Source organism: Argiope bruennichi, chromosome 1 (assembly GCF_947563725.1).
Source record: "Argiope bruennichi chromosome 1, qqArgBrue1.1, whole genome shotgun sequence".
In the NCBI taxonomy this organism is placed as follows: domain Eukaryota; kingdom Metazoa; phylum Arthropoda; class Arachnida; order Araneae; family Araneidae; genus Argiope; species Argiope bruennichi.
Window position 1 is genome coordinate 38,816,218 of NC_079151.1, and position 18,414 is coordinate 38,834,631.

At 26.0% G+C, this 18,414-nt stretch overlaps 1 protein-coding gene across 1 annotated transcript in view; it reads left to right on the top strand.

Annotated features, from left to right (window-relative positions):
- The first annotated feature begins 3,165 nt into the window (after positions 1–3,165).
- The window catches only part of LOC129979194 (alanine--tRNA ligase, cytoplasmic-like), a 37,680-nt gene continuing 22,431 nt past the window's right edge, over positions 3,166–18,414 (top strand). Inside the window, exons 1-11 of the mRNA XM_056090695.1 lie at positions 3,166–3,574; positions 4,323–4,511; positions 5,797–5,942; positions 6,423–6,620; positions 6,704–6,848; positions 8,810–8,955; positions 10,177–10,321; positions 14,735–14,843; positions 16,595–16,716; positions 17,042–17,177; positions 18,000–18,160. Of these exons, the coding sequence (XP_055946670.1) occupies positions 3,323–3,574; positions 4,323–4,511; positions 5,797–5,942; positions 6,423–6,620; positions 6,704–6,848; positions 8,810–8,955; positions 10,177–10,321; positions 14,735–14,843; positions 16,595–16,716; positions 17,042–17,177; positions 18,000–18,160 (1,749 nt within the window). The 5' untranslated portion in view covers positions 3,166–3,322. The remainder of the gene's footprint in view (positions 3,575–4,322; positions 4,512–5,796; positions 5,943–6,422; positions 6,621–6,703; positions 6,849–8,809; positions 8,956–10,176; positions 10,322–14,734; positions 14,844–16,594; positions 16,717–17,041; positions 17,178–17,999; positions 18,161–18,414) is intronic.

Consider the following 18,414-nt stretch of genomic DNA (forward strand, 5'->3'; position numbering starts at 1 on the left):
CATTTCGTAATTAGTGTATAACAAAGTAACCTTATCCAATGTCCATAATTTCGGCAATGATAGAAGGATAGTATTTTTATTCCAGAATATGCGTCAAGTTTTAGGAAAATAACTCCTGCCTATTTCAATTGTTTAAGAAAGGCTGATTTTACATTATAAGCTATTTTTTTAAAAAAAAAGTTTCAAAACTATTGCCTTAATCAGTTTGAATTCTTAAAAAAATGGCCTCGATATCCTGGAAAAAATGTTGGACACAGATTAAACTGCTTCGTCGACCTACTTGCGTCAGTTTACTCCTATGTGGGATAAAATTTTACGAAAAAGCATTTCAATAAATCCAGAAACAGAAATCTGTAGGTAAAATATAAAATAATTAAAACTAAAGTAACTGAAGACGATCAACTTCTGTAAAAGTGAGAAAATTCATGGATTTAAATCGATAATTTTCTAAATGAATTGGATTGGATATTGAGTTTACTGTCACATCATTCTTATATGGCTATGGTGCATGAAACGTATGGTGCAAACGCACACACGACAGTAGTTAAAACTGTAGGAATTCTAAATATTTTCAGTGAACATCAACTATAATAAAATTTAGTAGTTATTGGAAATGGGAATTTGCAATTTCCAAAACAATGTGAATGTAATAGCAAATAATGAAACATTCATTTACAAACACTTTCAAAATTCATAAGGAAAAAAATTGCTTAAAATTCACGTAATTTAAGGATTTAAACAAAAGTTAAAAATGTATAAAAAAGTATAAATGTATAAAAAGATACAAGCTAATCGTCGAAATGGTTCTTTTAAAATTTTTATTTCAAGACAGATTTATCAGAAAAGATTTGGATTGTAGTGAATGCTCTTTAATAACTGAAAAGATCCCCCCCCCCAATGTTTCCGTTGAGATCATATGTGGCATTTTCAGTTGTAGATGATTCGATTCTATTATCAGTTTTTTTTATTAAGATATCATTTATTGGGATATATTTAGAATCAGAGTTTACATATGGAGATTTTATTTTGTTAATAAATGAGAATCTGGATTATGTCAGACGTCGAAACCTACTGAGACGAAGTTTTTCTAAAAATGATCAATTTTGACCACAAATTATAGATTTAGATTGTTTTCTTCTTCTTCTTCTTTCTCTTTCTCTCTCTCTCTCTCTTTGTAACTTTTGCAACTGAATGAATGCATAAATGTTATGTTTTCAATGACAGCTTTTGTTGAAGTGTAATATAGTTATGAAATTGGTTAGCGCATTCTGATTTCCAAACATGAACACATTGAGCAATTTCTTTCTTTCTAAAGAAAGATGACGTCAATAGAGAATTTATTTGTCCCAAATCTTAATTAAATTGATTATTTTAACTAAATTTTAATTATTTATTTAGTGAAATTAATTTGAAATTCGATAATAAAATATTACAACAAAAAGTTTTATTTTATATTATAAGTATTTCTTTTTTTAAAATTCAGATTTTGTTGGGAACAGATATGGATTTCAAAAATTACTATTAATGTTAACAACTATTTTTCCCCTTATTTTCAGTATCATATCCAATGTAATTCTTTTCATGGTCTACTTCCCCCTAGATGTTTAGCATTTTAATTTTGCCCGATACCATTCCTTGATGGAAAAAGTGGAAATGAGAAGTCTGATATGGCAATTAAATTTACGCCTGATTATCACAATATATTCAACCCTTTATGTGATCTTAAAAGACATATAGAAATCATCTTCACTTAAATTCAGTAGAGACATTAATCATCATTGAATGAATCGAGAAAGACTTGTTACTAAATGAACAAGACCGGATTATCAGCGCAATATTGTGATTGTTATCTCTCTGTTTTCCATATTCTGTTGGAATGTTCACTTTTTTTTAAATCTTCAATGTTTATATTACCTTGAAGCAATTGTGATTAATTTCACTACATTAATTGGTAACACCCTCACAAGAAATGTTTCCATTTTTACCAGAATTTGACATTCGATGTCTTTGGAAATTTCATTATCTGATCAATGTTTTTGATGATTTTTTAAAAATCATTAGTCATTTTAGACAATATAAATCTTACTTATATGTGAGTATGTGTGATGAAATAAGGGTTGTTCCGCCAATAAATTACAAAAAGAAACTCAAATTGAATAAAATTCATAATTTTACTTTGATAATAACGCAAAGAAAATTATTGACAATAATGATGAGGAAAATCACAACAAATAAAGCATTCAAAATTAGTTTTAGTAACAATACAGTGAAAAATAAAAAATACACACACACAAAAAAAACAACCCTTAGTTACTTTATTTAAAAATGTTTTATTTGTATAAATTTATTGTAAATGCAAGCGTAGAATGTATGAAATGCACTATTTAAATTTTAAATATTATTTCTGTAATTCTTGTTTCGATATATCTAATTTTAAATTGAATTAGTTATTTACATTTTAAATAAATCTAATTCAAAATTAATCTCGATTCTTCTCCTAGTCCCTTCAATTTTATGATTTTGTTTGATATCAACTACTGAAAACTTTCCTTTTAAATAAAATCTTTGAATAAGATCCAGATATTGTAAAAGATAGCGTTCCCCCCTTCATCACTTCTATACACAAATGGATTTTAAATTCCGTTTTGTTTATACTATTTGTATTTTTTAAAGAACTCCGGTAAACTGGAAAAGTACGTGGTGCCATCTATTAAGTGAAAGCACAACTATTTCACATTGTATATCTCAAAGCTTAATAGTCACAGAAAATAATGAAAAAGAACTATAGAGAAATCAAAAATTTTCAAGAAGGATTTGTATTTAACTCAGATGAAAATTACTAATTTATTTTCATTTTTTTAAATCATTGAATAAAAGTTTGTGTGATTTAGAGAATGTGTTAAATGTTTTTAGTATATCCTTAATCCTGGAATTTGGTTATCTTCTTTGCATTACAAAAAATATTGTAAACTACAAAATAACTACAACTCTATCTTGAATAAATTTGAATTTCAGATATTTCTGAAATTCTTGTAAAATATGTGATTAAAAAAATATTAGGAAATTAAGCAATTAAGAGGAAAGAAAAAATGAAGTGAAGTGATATTATTTTGCCCTTGTTTGTTTACCTTTATCGCACGATGTGCTACCGGTGTTTTCAAACAATTTTTTCTTTAACAGCTATTATGTAACAAATTTAATAGGATAAAATGTTTATCCCTTTTAATGATTTCATTGTTTAATTTAATTTTGTTGCTCCCAGACTTTGAATTCTTGCTAAAAAAAATTGTTTCATACATTTTGTTATTGAATTTTTCCCAATATGAAATTACTTAAAACGAAAATTGCTAACAAATATTTTTGTACATCTGCTATTAGACGTTTAAGTTTTGTACAAAATAATCGCAAAAATAAAATCAATTTTAAAAAAGCTGAACAATTTTCATCGAAAAATGTTAGAGACTTATTTCTTAAATACTTTGTCAACGAAAAGAATCACACATATGTGCCATCTAGTCCTGTATTTTTGAATAATGACCCTTCTCTGCTATTTGTAAATGCAGGGATGAATCAGGTACGTATATTTTCATAAAATTAAAGTTAAATTTTCCTTAAATTCTAGCAAAAATGAAAGTAAAATTTATGTGAATACTCATTTCTTTCTTAATGTATTGATTGCAGATAATGATTATAAATAGTGTATTCATATCAAAGTAGAAGTGTCAGTTTAGTAAATGCAAAATACAATTGCTATTTTAAAAATTTAGAAAGAGCAACAATGATTTCATGTTGATTAATTATGGTTAAAATTATTTTTTTTGCTACAAAATCCTACTCTTATTCTAAAGAATTCCCTTTATGTAATATTACTCATGATATAATAGTTTTTAACTGAATAAACAAGTGATAGGACTCTTTTTAAAGCTGTTATTTAATCAGATAGTTATTATTTAGCTAGTTTAAGAGTATACTTTTTAGCTGCTTAAGAGTATATTTTTAAGAGTAGCTTTTGTATTTTTCAAACTTAATTAGTGTATTTGCATGTATAAGATATATCATAGCAATGATATATCTTGTTAAGTGAAATCATTTTTTCCTATTATAATTTTTAAATGCAATAATTATGATCACATGTCTCACTGCTATATTCATTTAGTCAAAAAAAAAAAAAAAATGAAAGTTTAGAGTTTATAAAAATTTATTTAAATCAGATATATTATGATGCCTTTGTAATTCTTTAATATCGTTTACTTTTATATAAATGAACTTGCATCTGTCTTTCCTAGAAATATTAATTGTGTTTATTTATTTTGCATGTGCAGTTCCGGTCTTTATTTCTAAATAAAACATATCCAGGTCATCCATTTCATGATCTAAAAAGGGCTGCAAACAGTCAGAAATGTGTCCGTCTCAGTGGGAAACATAATGATCTAAAAGATGTTGGTGTTGATCTTTATCATCATACTTTCTTTGAAATGCTTGGAAACTGGTCATTTGGTGATTATTCTAAGGTATATTCTATTTTTTCTTTTCAATATTAGTTGCTAACTCTTAAACTTTTGCATTTCAGTGGTGTTTAGAATAAATCACTAAATTTTTTTCCTATTTGTAATGATTTATTAATATGCATATTAAGTTTATTTATTATAAATGAAGTTTTTTTTATCTGATTCATAAGTTATTAAAAAATATTAATGCATAAGTATGATAAAGTGTTACACAGCTTCATAACTATGGGATGAGAATATTCCATTGCGTATTCACCCCATCCCTTAGTTATGAAACTATTTATTTCAGTTCATAATTGTAATACTTTTTTAAAAGGCTGCCATTCTTGAATAATCTATAGTATGATGAGCTCTTAACATATGTAAATATGTAAAAATATTTCTTTGCTTCGAGCCTCGAACTGAAGACTGCAAAACTAAGCGCCACACTCTAGCGATCCATCCACCAAGCCTCGTAACCTGAGAGCTTCTGAAGGCTCTAAGTCTCATTCCAAGTGTCCAGTAAAATAAATATATTTTACATATATTTATTTTTTAATTGGTGCTTTCATAAGATTGACTCGGATTCTTACTGAAATGGTAAATTAGGAAATAAATACTTTTAATAAATGAAATTCTAATATAATATACTTGAAAACTATTTATATTTATTTTAAATGGTTTCTTATTATTTTATCCTGAAATAATTTGTGAATTAAATGCAATTTATAAAGTTTTTTTTTTTTTTTTTTATTTTAAAGACAATCATGTGTTAAAGGTATCAAATCATTTGAGATACATTTTTAAGCATTTCATTTAAAATTTCATAAAACTAACTAAAAACTTTCTAAAAAACTAGTTAAATTTTTTTTTTTAAATTTTTTTCAGTTGAAATACATTATCAAAGTGCATAGCTTACTAATGGTTACAAAGTTAAGAGTTGTTTTCATTTTTAATTTGGGTGCTTGAATATTCATTCGAAGTTTTTTCTGGATTTTAAATTCATATTTTTATCCCTATCTAATCAGTTCTAGTTTGCTTCCACTCATTTTTCGGATATTGCACTGTCAACCCCAATTTGCATTATACTGAAATTTTTATGTAATTATTATATTAAAAATTTATAATGCACTGTAATTAATAAAATAATTTTATATATGTTAATTTTGCTTATTCTATTTCTTAAAGTTAGTTATTTTGTTCATAAAAACCTGAGAAATATTCAAGTTCCTAAGTTGAATTATCTCTTTATGGTTCATCTTTCTTAAAATATAATATGAAAAAGTATTTACACAGTTTCATTTTTCAGGCAGATGCTTGTAAAATGGCTTGGGAACTTTTAACAAATGTTTATGGTTTAAAATCTGAAAATTTATATGTAACTTACTTTGGAGGAGATAAATGTCTTGAAGTACCTCCTGATGAAGAATGCAGAAAAATTTGGCTTGAAATTGGGCAAGTATAACAAAGAATTTCCTAGAAAATTATTTTAAAAGTTGTTCAATTCTTTCTAAGTAATAAAAGTGTGCATTAAAGACTACATGTATGTCCCATCATTGGAAAATAAATAATTAAAATTGCTGGTTCATTAGAAAGTGTGATTTTTTTAAGTGCAAGAAATTCTCATTTTTGTATATTATACTATTGTTCCAATTTCTTTGTTCTTGTTCTTCATTCTATTTTTTTTAAGTAAAAGACATTAAATTGTTATTGTAAGTTTCATAATTATTTAAAACTAAATCAGTGTTTTCTCTCTTTTTATATTTAATGTGCTTTTATATTAATAATTTTATACTAGTACAGAAATATGAAACCAAGCATATATATTTTTTAAATTTATTTTATGTTTTACATTTCACTTTTCTTTTAGATTTGATTTATTTCTTGATTTGTGAATTATATGAATTTATTATAATCTCATATTATCTGTTGCAGGGTTAATCCAAATCATATTTTTCCTTTTGGTGCCAAAGATAATTTTTGGGAAATGGCTGATAAAGGTCCCTGTGGACCTTGCACTGAAATTCATTATGATTTTTTGAATTCTAGTCCTGAAATTGTTGCTCAGAAAATTAATACTGATACTCATGATGTGATGGAAATATGGAACTTGGTTTTTGTTCAGTATAACAGGTAAATATTCAATCATTTGGTATACTATTTAAATATTTGTTTTTCAATTTATTGTATTTATATTTTTGTTTATTTTTCTGAAGAGAAAAAGAAAATATATTGAAAAGCATTCCAACACTCAATGTTGATACTGGAATGGGTCTTGAAAGACTTACAGCAGTTCTTCAAGGGACTAGATCTAATTATGATACTGATTTATTCACTCCTCTATTTGAAGCTATTGAATCGGTTAGTATAATTTTATAAATTATCAGGTGTGTTTTTTTATATACTTTATTGTTTAGACATTTGAAGAAATTTTATTTCTTGAATAATTATTACTTGACACTTTGTTTATTCTTCAATGCACTCATAATAAATATTGCTAACTGATTAATAAGAATACTAGGTTTTCTTTAGAAAGAAGTTAATTTTTTTAGCTTTACATTTCTACTAAGAATGAAGATAAATGTGTGTGTGTTAGCACTCTACAGGTCAGACTGTTTCACCTTCAACTACCATATTTGTCTCGTATATATATTGGAGGATGAGAATGGGCATCTCATAATGATTTGTATAAAATTTTAATTAATTTAAAATGCAGTAGAATTTTTTAGGGGTTTCATGATAACTTCTAAAAATATTTTTATAAAAAAATAAAAATAAATTTTTACATCATTTCAAAAATTTTCGAAATTACTTTTTATGATTGAATAATCATGGGAATTTTTGCTGAATGTTGGCAATTAAAAAAAACCACATTTTTTTACATGATTTCCAACAATAGATTACATTACTGTAATGAAATTTTCAAACCATTTTCATTGTTTCATCAACTATCTGATTGTGTGATTTTCTCCCATCATTGGAAGCTAAAGAAGAAAAATTTCATATATTATCAGAGATGGATAAAAAAAAAATTTAGAATACCATGAAATTTTTAAGATGAATAAACAACATATTTACATTTTTTAATAGCACCATGATATTATGCAATTAGTTTCCATTAAAAAGTTTTATGTGCACTGAGGAGATGATATATAAGGCAATTAATATAGTAATCTTTAATGCCTGCCAATTTCATAGTATCATGGATATGAAATTATATTTAATTGATTTAACTGGAATTAAAGATAACCAATATCTCTGACAAACCAGCTAGTCATCAAAAGTAACTAGTTGATTATATTATGAACTATTTATTCTTTCCAATTAAATTTGAAATAATATATCCATTGATTGATTATTTATATACATTGAATCTGCAAATTCAGATAAGGTAAGTTGTGCTAAAATGTCAGGTTGTTAAGATAATAAATTCAACTTCATTAAGTATATCTCTTGTCAAAGACTGTAATGGAAAAAATGCTTTGTTTGCTTGTATGATATTGTATGTTCATTTAATAATTCATAATGTGTGAAAATGCTTTGTGTGATATAGATATTGCATAATTTGTTTTAAAATAAATTTGAGATTTCATTCAATTATTTTTTACTTCATGACTGTATGTTCAATAACTCGTGTATAATGTAACATATACTACAAAAAGATACATGCATTAAATCGATTGTAGCACTTTATTAATAAATTCAATCAGGATTCTCTCTTGCAAAAACCATTCTCTTCCATTTTCTATTGAAATTATTTTGATTCTTAGGATTTGGAGTTTTTAACAAATTCATAATCACAATATTGAAACAATAAACTGTCATAGTCAAATTAGTTGTTAACAAATGGAAGAATTCATCTATATCTTATCGTGAGTATTATTTATCTTAGAATCAAGTACTGCTTTATGATATTATAGCCAACACTTTAGTATTGCAAGTTAATGAAAGATTTAAAAGATTGTAAAATGATTTTTTTTTTAAAAATTTTCTTAAAAAATTATTGTTTGAAATTAATTTTAGTTTGCTTTCATACTGAGTTTTAAAATGACAAATGTTTTTAAATGAGTGATAAAAAATATTCATTTCCTTAACTAAATATTTCCATTCAAGATTAATTATGAAATACTTTTATTAGTTTATATCTGAAATTTTTACATTTGTATTTTATAGAAATGTAATTTTTAATTTCATGCCCCTGTCTTCAATTTATATTCTCAGTAAAACATTTGGTGAATATTTTAAATTATTACAGAAAAAAAAAACCCTCACAAACAGAGCACATCTATGGAAAATTATAAATCGTATTTATTTATTTTCAGAATTTTAAAGTTAGACCATATTTAGGTAAAACTGGTATAGATGATACTGATAGTTTGGACACTGCATATAGAATATTAGCAGATCATTCTCGTATGTTCAGTGTAGCTATTGCTGACGGAGTTTTTCCTGATACTTATGATACAGGGCAAGTATATTTTATTGGAAATGTCTTAAAATTATTATGTGCATATGTTTATCATTTGTTAATTTCCTATTTGTATTTCCATAGTTTCTGAATTTTGTAATCTAGATGTTTAATTCATAATTGCTATGAACTCTAATCTCAAAATAATTCACTTTCCGTGGCTCATGATTTAAATATTAAATTTAATAAATTTTAATATTGGGCTTCTAATTTTATCATATATTGGAAATAAATAATTGGATATATGTAGCAAATACTCAAAAAGAATATTTTATTATATAATGGTGTGCAGTTTCAAAAAGTTTATTGCATTAGATAAAATTCGTATATGTATTGAGAAATTTCTTACTGTGAATAAAAAATGTGAATAATTCAATTCACAGTAGATCCATGTTGAGATAATAAGAATGCATTTCTTGGTAATTTCCTTGACTTCTTATTTTCCATTGTTTTTATATCTATTTATGTACAATTTCAAATTACTTTTTAATCGATATTATTATGGAAAATTAACCAGTAAGGGCCAGTGAATAAAATTCAATAAGCTGGATAATAGAAACAATTCTTCATTCCATAGAAAACATAAATAGCAAGAACACAACCAAGGTATGCTCAAGAAATAATACTTGTAGATTCTAACAAACAAACAGAAAATGTCTAAATCGATTTAAAAAATAGTATTAGCACTCAGCATACCAACTAAAGAGTACTAAAATGATCTGTTATGAACACTGCAAAGTGAAAGTTAATTTTTTTCAGCCATTTGGGTTAAAATAAGTTGTCTGAAAGGACATAATATCACATGGAATTATCTAGAAGAATCTCTAGATCTTGGGGCATGCTAAAGAAAAGTACATTATTTTTACATTTTCCAGAGCCTTCATTTTTGTTGTCAAGTTTAGGCATCATTGACCTGGCATTCATTAAGACTGTCTTTATGTTTCTCTCTCCAGTAATGTCGTTATCATGTCAAGGAAGCTATATTACATATTTGTAACCATATTTTTCCACCACCCTTTGTTTTTCCTTTACTGTTATTTATTAAAAATGCTTCCTTTCCAGTATCATTCCATTCCAATCATTTTGTTTAATTGATTTGTGTCCCCCCCATTTATTGTTTTATTTTATACATTAACACCTAAATTTTTAAATTAAAATATGATTAATTTGGTGTTGGACTAAAAAAGATATCAATATAAGAATTTCTATTTTGCATTTTAGCCATGTTTTAAGGAAAATAATAAGAAGAGCAGCTTATACTGCAAATCGAGTGATGAAGACTCGTCCTGGTGCTTTGAGTTCTTTAGTGCCTTATGTGGCTAAAACCTTGGATTTTTATCCTGAAATTGACAAACATATTGATGAGGTATATATGCTCCTAAAGCACAATTTTAAAATTAATTATGTTTATAATAATTATATATGGTGTTCCCTTTGATCTTAACACAATGGTAAATAAATTATAATTTCTAAACTTTTAAATAATTCAATTCCAGTTGGAAAAATGCTTTAAATAACCTAAAAAAATACATCTTATGTTATTTTAGTCAATAAATAAATTGCTGAAGGATTTACGAAATTTCAAATTTTATTCAATCTTTTTGTTTGATTAATCCTGTTTAGAAAAATATTTTTGGCACAGTAACATTTTAAGCAAAAAAATTTCCACTCTTCTAAGTTGGAAACTGGCCAAGTTATGAAGCTTTGACTATCACTATTTTAGATGATTTTTGACTATTTCATCACTTGCTTCTATCCAGTTGATTGACTGTTTTTCCTAAAAAAGGACCATCAATTTGTCTAACATAATGAAATTTGAAGCTTCATAATTTGATCAGTTCTCCTATTCAAAAACATAAAAAAAAAAGGTATTTTAAAATGTTTGTGTCCTATATATATTTTACTGAATATGACTGATAGAGCGGTACTATGCAAGCCTTTAGATTTCATAATTTTTCAGCATTACATTTTTTACTAAAACTTACTTTAAACATAATTCTTTATATCATTTAAAGAATGTTTCCAGTTCAAACTATAAGACTATCTCTAATGGTTTAAAAAATAGCTATTGGTTTGAATCTGAGTGGACATCCTGTTTATTTAAAAACTGATAATAATACTTATGTATATTATTGGGTTGGCAACTAAGTAATTGCGGATTTTTTTTAGAAAATCAAAGACAATTTTTTCATGGAACTAAATAACTTTATTCTGTAATGTATTGCCCATTTTGATCAATGACCTTTTGCCATCTTTCAGGCAGCATCATAATCCCACGTTCATAAAACTTCTGGTTTTTATTAGCAAAAAACTGAATCAGGTACGATTTGACATCATCATCATTATTGAAATTTTTACCATTCAAGGAGTTTTGTAAAGATCGAAACAAAAAGTAATCAGATGGTGCAAGGTCAGGACTATATGGTGGATGTGACAAAACATCCCAACCAAGCTCCAATAATTTTTGCCGAGTGACCAAAGATGTGTGTGACCTTGCATTGTCATGGTGGAATACAACACCTTTTCGATTTGTCAATTCGGGCCGCTTTTCTTCAACTGCATTATTTAATTTCGTTAGTTGTTCAATGTAGACATCAGAATTGATCGTTCGGTTGGGTGGTAAGAGTTTAAAGTAGGCAATTCCTTTGTAATCCCACCAAACTGATAACAAAACCTTCTTTTGATGAATATCAGCTTTTGATGTTGTTTGAGTTGGTTCACCTGGCCTGCTCCATGATCTTTTCCGCTTGATATTGTTGTAAACAACCCAGTTTTCATCGCCAGTTATCAGTCGTTTTAAAAATGGATCATTTTCATTACGTTTCTTTAGCAAATCTCAGCTGTTAATGCGTTGCGTTAAGTGCGTTTCTTTCAGTTCGTGAGGAACCCATGTATCGAGTTTTTGAACATAGCCAAGTTGTTTTAAGTGATTTTCAATGCATGTATGTGATACATGAAGCTTCTCTGCAATCTCACGTGTTGTACTGTGACGATCCGAATCGATTATTGCTTTGATTAGGTCGTCATCAACTTCAACTGGACGACCAGAGCGTTTTTCATCTTTGAGTGAAAAATCACCAGAACGAAATTTGGCAAAGAAGTTTTGACACTGCCGTTCTTTTAAGGCTTCGTCACCATAAACAGCACATAACTTTTTATGAGCTTGCGATGCGTTTTTCCCTTTGCGGAAATAAAAATCCAAAATATGACGAAAATGTTCCTTTTGATTTTCCATTTTTCAACCAACACCAAACGAAAACTATGCAAACGATCAAAAAACTTTTTTTACTGATTGACATCTGAATTGCCAACTATCAAATAACAAAATGTGTTTAACATTTGTACTACGTCTGCAAACCTAAAAATTCAACTGAAGCCATCTATGAGTGAAATCCGCAATTACTTAGTTGCCAACCCAATATAATTATTTTCTGTATAATTTTTCTTCAAGTAATGTTGTATCAAGTATATTTTCAGGTAGAAATTTATTTAGTGTCTCTTGATGATCTCTATATTAATTTCTCTTAAAAAAACATATTCATCATCACTTCTGCTGCTAATAGGAAAAATATAATTATATATTACAATCAATAAACAAAATTATAGAGCCTAAAAGTTCCACTTGTTTAATTGTAAAAACTTTTTAGCTGTTACATATTGCAATAACACTAGAAAGAGAGGAACAATTTTGTTGACCCAAATGAATTTCAAACATTTATATTTTCCTTGCTTATTTTTTACTTTTTTATTTATTTATTGACTTTTCCAGATTACATGAAATCTGCAGGTGAAAAATTATTTTTGTTCATTAATATCAATAGTGTAAATGTGTATAGAACTATGATAATAAGATGAACTATGATAATTTTTGCTTCTAAAAGAAAGTAGAGCAACCTAAGATGTGTTTTCTGTTTGATTTTAAATTTATCTGTATACTCTCTGTCTTTTATTTCATGGATATCTGATGGCTTTGTAAAAATTAATGCACATAATTAGGGATATTGATAAAAACTATCTGCTCATCACTTACAACTCTTTTTTATTAGAAAACAAATAATGAGTGATTTTCATTTCTTTCGATAATTTTCATTTTGATTCACTCATTTCTTCAATTATTCAATATATATTTTCCTTTGTAATGTTACAAAGAACAATTGTTAAAAGAAATCTTTCAAAAAAAGTTTTTTTTTTTTTTGGCTGGTATAATAAAATTTATATGAAACTAGTTCTGATTCATATCTTTATAAACCAGATTTTATTTATCTCGATATGAATATTATATTTATTTATCTCAAAATGAATATATTTATAAAAAGGACAGCAAGTAAACTGCAGCGATTTCTGTTTTTAATCAGAAAATGAAAAAAATTCATTGATAAATGTTAATATTCCACATGCTATTGCATTATGAGAAACAAGACAAAGATGAAGAATGATTTTCAAAAGCAAAGTAGAATATTGAAAAAAAGTCAAGAACATCTTTTTTAAAAGGATCAAAATTAAAATGCAGCAATAAGATCTGTAATGGTGTATATCTGTAGATGAATTAGACTCTTTTGTTTCTAAAACCAATGTATCATGTTACATTGGTTTGGGATATAAACTTGGGATTGGACTTGGATATAAACTTTATTCTTAAAATAATTACTCATAATTGGTTCAAAGAAAATCTACAGAATTTGAATTACTTTAAACAGAACAATTTATTCTAATAACAAAGATCTGGAATATGAATAATGCAAATTGGTTTGCATTATTTCATTGGAAATCAAAACATAATTGCAAATAAATAATAACTGCAAAAAAAAAAAAAAAAAGTTGCTTGTCCATTTATAAACTTACTAAATGCTGATGAAAACTGATTAATCTTGAGCTTAAATTAATAAGATAAAAAAAAAAATAGCTGCTTAGGTTCAGTTAAAACATTTGTTGAATGCTTCTCTATATTTAGAAAAAAATATATATAATTAGATCCATTGTTAAAGTCATTGGAGAGCATATAATATGAAGCTTGACAAGGTGATTTCATTATATTAAGGGGGGGAAATGCAATCTAAAAGTTTTTTATCCCTTTAAATTTAATAAAATTTTGTAGAGTTATGTGCCTTATTAGTATTGTAAAAGATACAGATCACCCAATTAATTTAAACTAAAAAAAAAAGTGCTATATTGAAGCTAAATTCTCAAGTATAATAATACCACTCTAATGGCATACCAGAGAAGAAAATAGGATGAAAATGTATAATTTAATAATTATATAATAAAAAAAAATTTTATCAAAAAAATGGGTTCTGGCCATTTAAAAAGAATAGTCATTATGATTGCTTCTGTTATTTATGAGTATATGGAAAATGCTGTCTTTCTAGAGTTAAAATGTCTTATATATTATACTTCTTTCATAATTTGTAAAAACACATATTGTGTCTTATATATCTGCAAAATTCATTAATCTTTTTTTTTAAAAAAAGAAAACATATCAGGCAAACAATTAACTATTTCTGTGGGGTTTTTTTTCTCTCTTTTGCATGAAAGAATATATTAAAAAGGAATTCTGCCATCAAAAAAAGTTTTTTTGTGTGTTTATATGATAGTAAGAACTCTTTAATAGCTGTGTGTATGTATACAAGTCTGTCTATAATACTTTTTATTTCATATTTTTTAACATTAGTTCAAACAAACTTGTAAATGTGATTGTATGCCAGTTGCATAATCTTAATTTGCATATGAATATAGACATTCTAAAATATATATATTAAGTTATCTATATAATTATTTATAGATTATTTATATTGTCAATGATGAAGAAAAGGCATTTCATCATGCTATAAATAGAGGTAGAAAAGCAAGAAATAAAATGATTTCTGACAGTCCTTATAGAATTTTAACTGGTATGTCTCATTAAAGAATTTATTAATTTTCGTATCATATTAATTTCTCTCTATTAATATAATCATGTCTGATTAATATAATCTTATTAATTAATATCATTTCTTGAAGCAATTTATGGCATTGTGTTTCTGCTATTTTATAATTGATTGTTTTGTGAATTTGGATTATTATTATTTTACCTTGAAACTGTAAATAAGTGAAACCTTGCTTAGTAGGCATAATTTTAAAACAAACTAATAATTTTTTCTATAGGAATATCAAACAAATTTATAATAATCGCATATCTCTAACAATTCATAATCATTGTTGATAATGTATTCTTTTTTTTAAAATTGTCTAAAGATATTTGTTTTTGATTGCACTTAAAAATTTGGCAGAAATGAAATACAGCATTACTGTTAAATGAATTTATTGCATGCACAACTAGTATTTTATTGAGGTGATGTTTCGCAGCATACAATGTAATAAATTCTCCTGCTTTCGGCATCTCTTTTATTTCACTGGAAGGTTGTTATTCTGTTGCGTATGCTATTTCTTACTGTTTTGACCAAATCTCCTCTGCAGCTTTTTGCTGTGATGCAGAATGCAGCTACATAAGTTCTTTGGTTGTTTTGGTTATGTTCTCCCATTAGCTCATCGTTGTCATTGGTATTCATCTCTAACCCAATAATCTTAGACAAGATACCATTTTATTGATTAAGGCACCGCAGGCACTTCTCAAAACCCTCAATAATGCAAATCTAATCAAAACTTCTTCCATGTAGATATAAGGATTCTGTTTAAATAAGCATTAAACATCGACTGATATACACCAACCCAGAATGATAAATCCTTAATGAATCTGTGAAACACCATTCATTAAGAGCATGACTTTTTTTTTTACATATTTCATTATCAGAGATGCAAATTAAGTGAGATATGACTAGTATTTATTTCCAAAATGTCTTAAAATTGAAAAATTTTGCCAGATATTTCACATGAGGATAATTCCTTTACCCTTGACTTATTTAGTTTTCTGAACTCTTTACAATCTAGCTCTTTCTAGTTGATAGAAAATTCAATAATTTTAAGATGTTCCTAATTTTGGGGCATTTTATTTATTTATTGTTATCTTTTGTATAGGACTGCATTTTATATATATTACTTTTGATGATTATGATAATGTTATGATTCATCTTAAATTGCCGATGCTTTCAAAGTATTATTTTTGTTTTCTCAATATATATATATAATTTGAAATTTCTAAACATAGTCTAGTTTTTTTAACATACAATGATTCATCTTGTTTCACTCTTTATGGATATAATTGAAAAAAATTTGTTAAATTCTTGATTTTTTTTCATTTTTATCCTGTTTTTAATAGTTTAATTTTTTTTTGCTTAAAAAGGTTTTATATCTTTTAAGTTATTTATGTTTAATTTTTTTCTATCATATCTAAAAGTTAACATATATTTGGAAAAATATTTTTTTTAACTAGTGACAATTTGTTTAGTAATTGAATTTATCTTTTTAATTAGGTCTTTATTAAACATCACAACTTTCTAAGTACTGTTAGAAAAACTTGTACTGATTTCTGATATTTGAAAAGATTTGTAGAATAGATGATTACAATTTTTTATGTTAAATTATTCTTCCATATGTCATCTTATTAAATAGAATTTTTTTAAAAAATTAACAATATGAGCCTTTTAAAGTATTGTTTTCCCCAATGCAGTTTGTTATTTTCTTGTAATTATTCTATAATTTGCAGGACAGCAAGCAGTGGACCTCCATGATATTTATGGCTTAGAAAATAACATTATACAAGATTTAGCAAATGAAGTGAATGTAACCATTGATTGGAAAGATTATGAAAGAGTTAGAGAAAGGAAGGTATGCTACAGTGTACAAAAATATTTCTCTTTGAAGTTTTATTTTTTATTTTATCCTTTCTAAAGTTTTATTTGTTGAAAAGTTTTATTTAAAAATATAATTTAAAATATTCTAAATAATATTTCTGATTGCTAATTACTTGATGTGCACTTGAACTGAATTTATATATATATTGTATAATTAAGATATTGTTTTGTGTAACTTTAATTCCTATATATGGAGATTAAACTATAATTCTTCCCCTTTAAACTTCCCTGGAGACATTTTGTTTACTGATATATAATAAGAGATGATTTCACATATAACATTTTATTATATATTACAGTTACAACAAGCGTATAGTCAACATGAAGAAAAGTCAAGTGAAGTTTCAAAACTGATTAATGATCTTACCAAGAAGAATATTCCTCTATCTGATGATTCATTTAAATATTGTTATAATACAGAAAAAAATATATTTGGTAAATATTTTTCCACTTAATATTTTAAAAATTTAATCTGTACTGCAACATATAGAAATTAAATTGCCTGAAATTGTTGAAAAATTTGGTTGATATTAAATTGATATTACAAAAATGACAGTTTCAAAATTGTTTGTAATATTATGAAATTTTATTTTGTGCAATAATGTTTTCAGAAGTTATTGCGGAAAAACGATTCAGTTTAATTTTCAAAGATTGTACATTCTAAAAATAAGCACTCAAAATTGAACATTCTTACTCTCCAATGTATATATGCATCAAATTTTGTATATCAAACTGTCAGGCCTATAGAGTTTCAACACACATGTATGCATACACATGCACGCACGCGCGTGCGCACACACACACACACTCACTCACAAATATTATTAGTAAAGATTGAAAAGAACATCAAAGTTATAAATTTTTCAAAAGTCATAGAAGAAAGTTTTTTTTTCTATTGTTCATTTAATTTAGCATTTATAGCTAACCAACTAAGGAATATACACTTTTATAAAAAAAAAAAATCGCCATTAACTATTGATTTTTTAAAAAATGTTTTCAATAAATGAAGCTTTGTGGTAATTTTAATATTCATTTTGTGTAACTTTAAATTATATGTATTATTTGTTTACTCCTAAAAATTTAGGTTTTCCTTGTAAAGATATATTCATTTCGAATTTTTCAATACAACATGTATTGGCAAATAATTACAAAATATTTAAATTAATAATACATTTTTTAACTATTAAAAAATCTTGTGTTATTCTGTCTTTGTATTTCATTTTTAAATAAGATACAATTCCTTAATTGATTATTTAGGAGTGAAAAGTATTTCAGCTAACATTTTAGCCATTTTCTTTGAAAAAGAAATGGTACCAGAAGCTAAAGAAGGAGCTCAATGCATTTTGGTCTTAGATAAAACTAATTTCTATTCTGAAGCTGGGGGACAAATTTCTGATGTAGGAAATATCTATAATAAGGTATGTTTAATTTAGAAAAAAATATTTATTGATGAAGAAATTATTGCCATTTACATTGAATATAAACAAAGATTTACTTTAAGAAAAAAGGAATTTTAAATGTTTCAAGGAATTTTAAATGTTGCAAATATACATTAATTAAGAGAAAATTAAGGATTCTTAAATTTCTGTGAATTCAAATTAGAATTTTTAATGCTATGTATATCTAAAATATACATAGAATAATTTTATTTAAAGAAGAAGCATTATTTAGT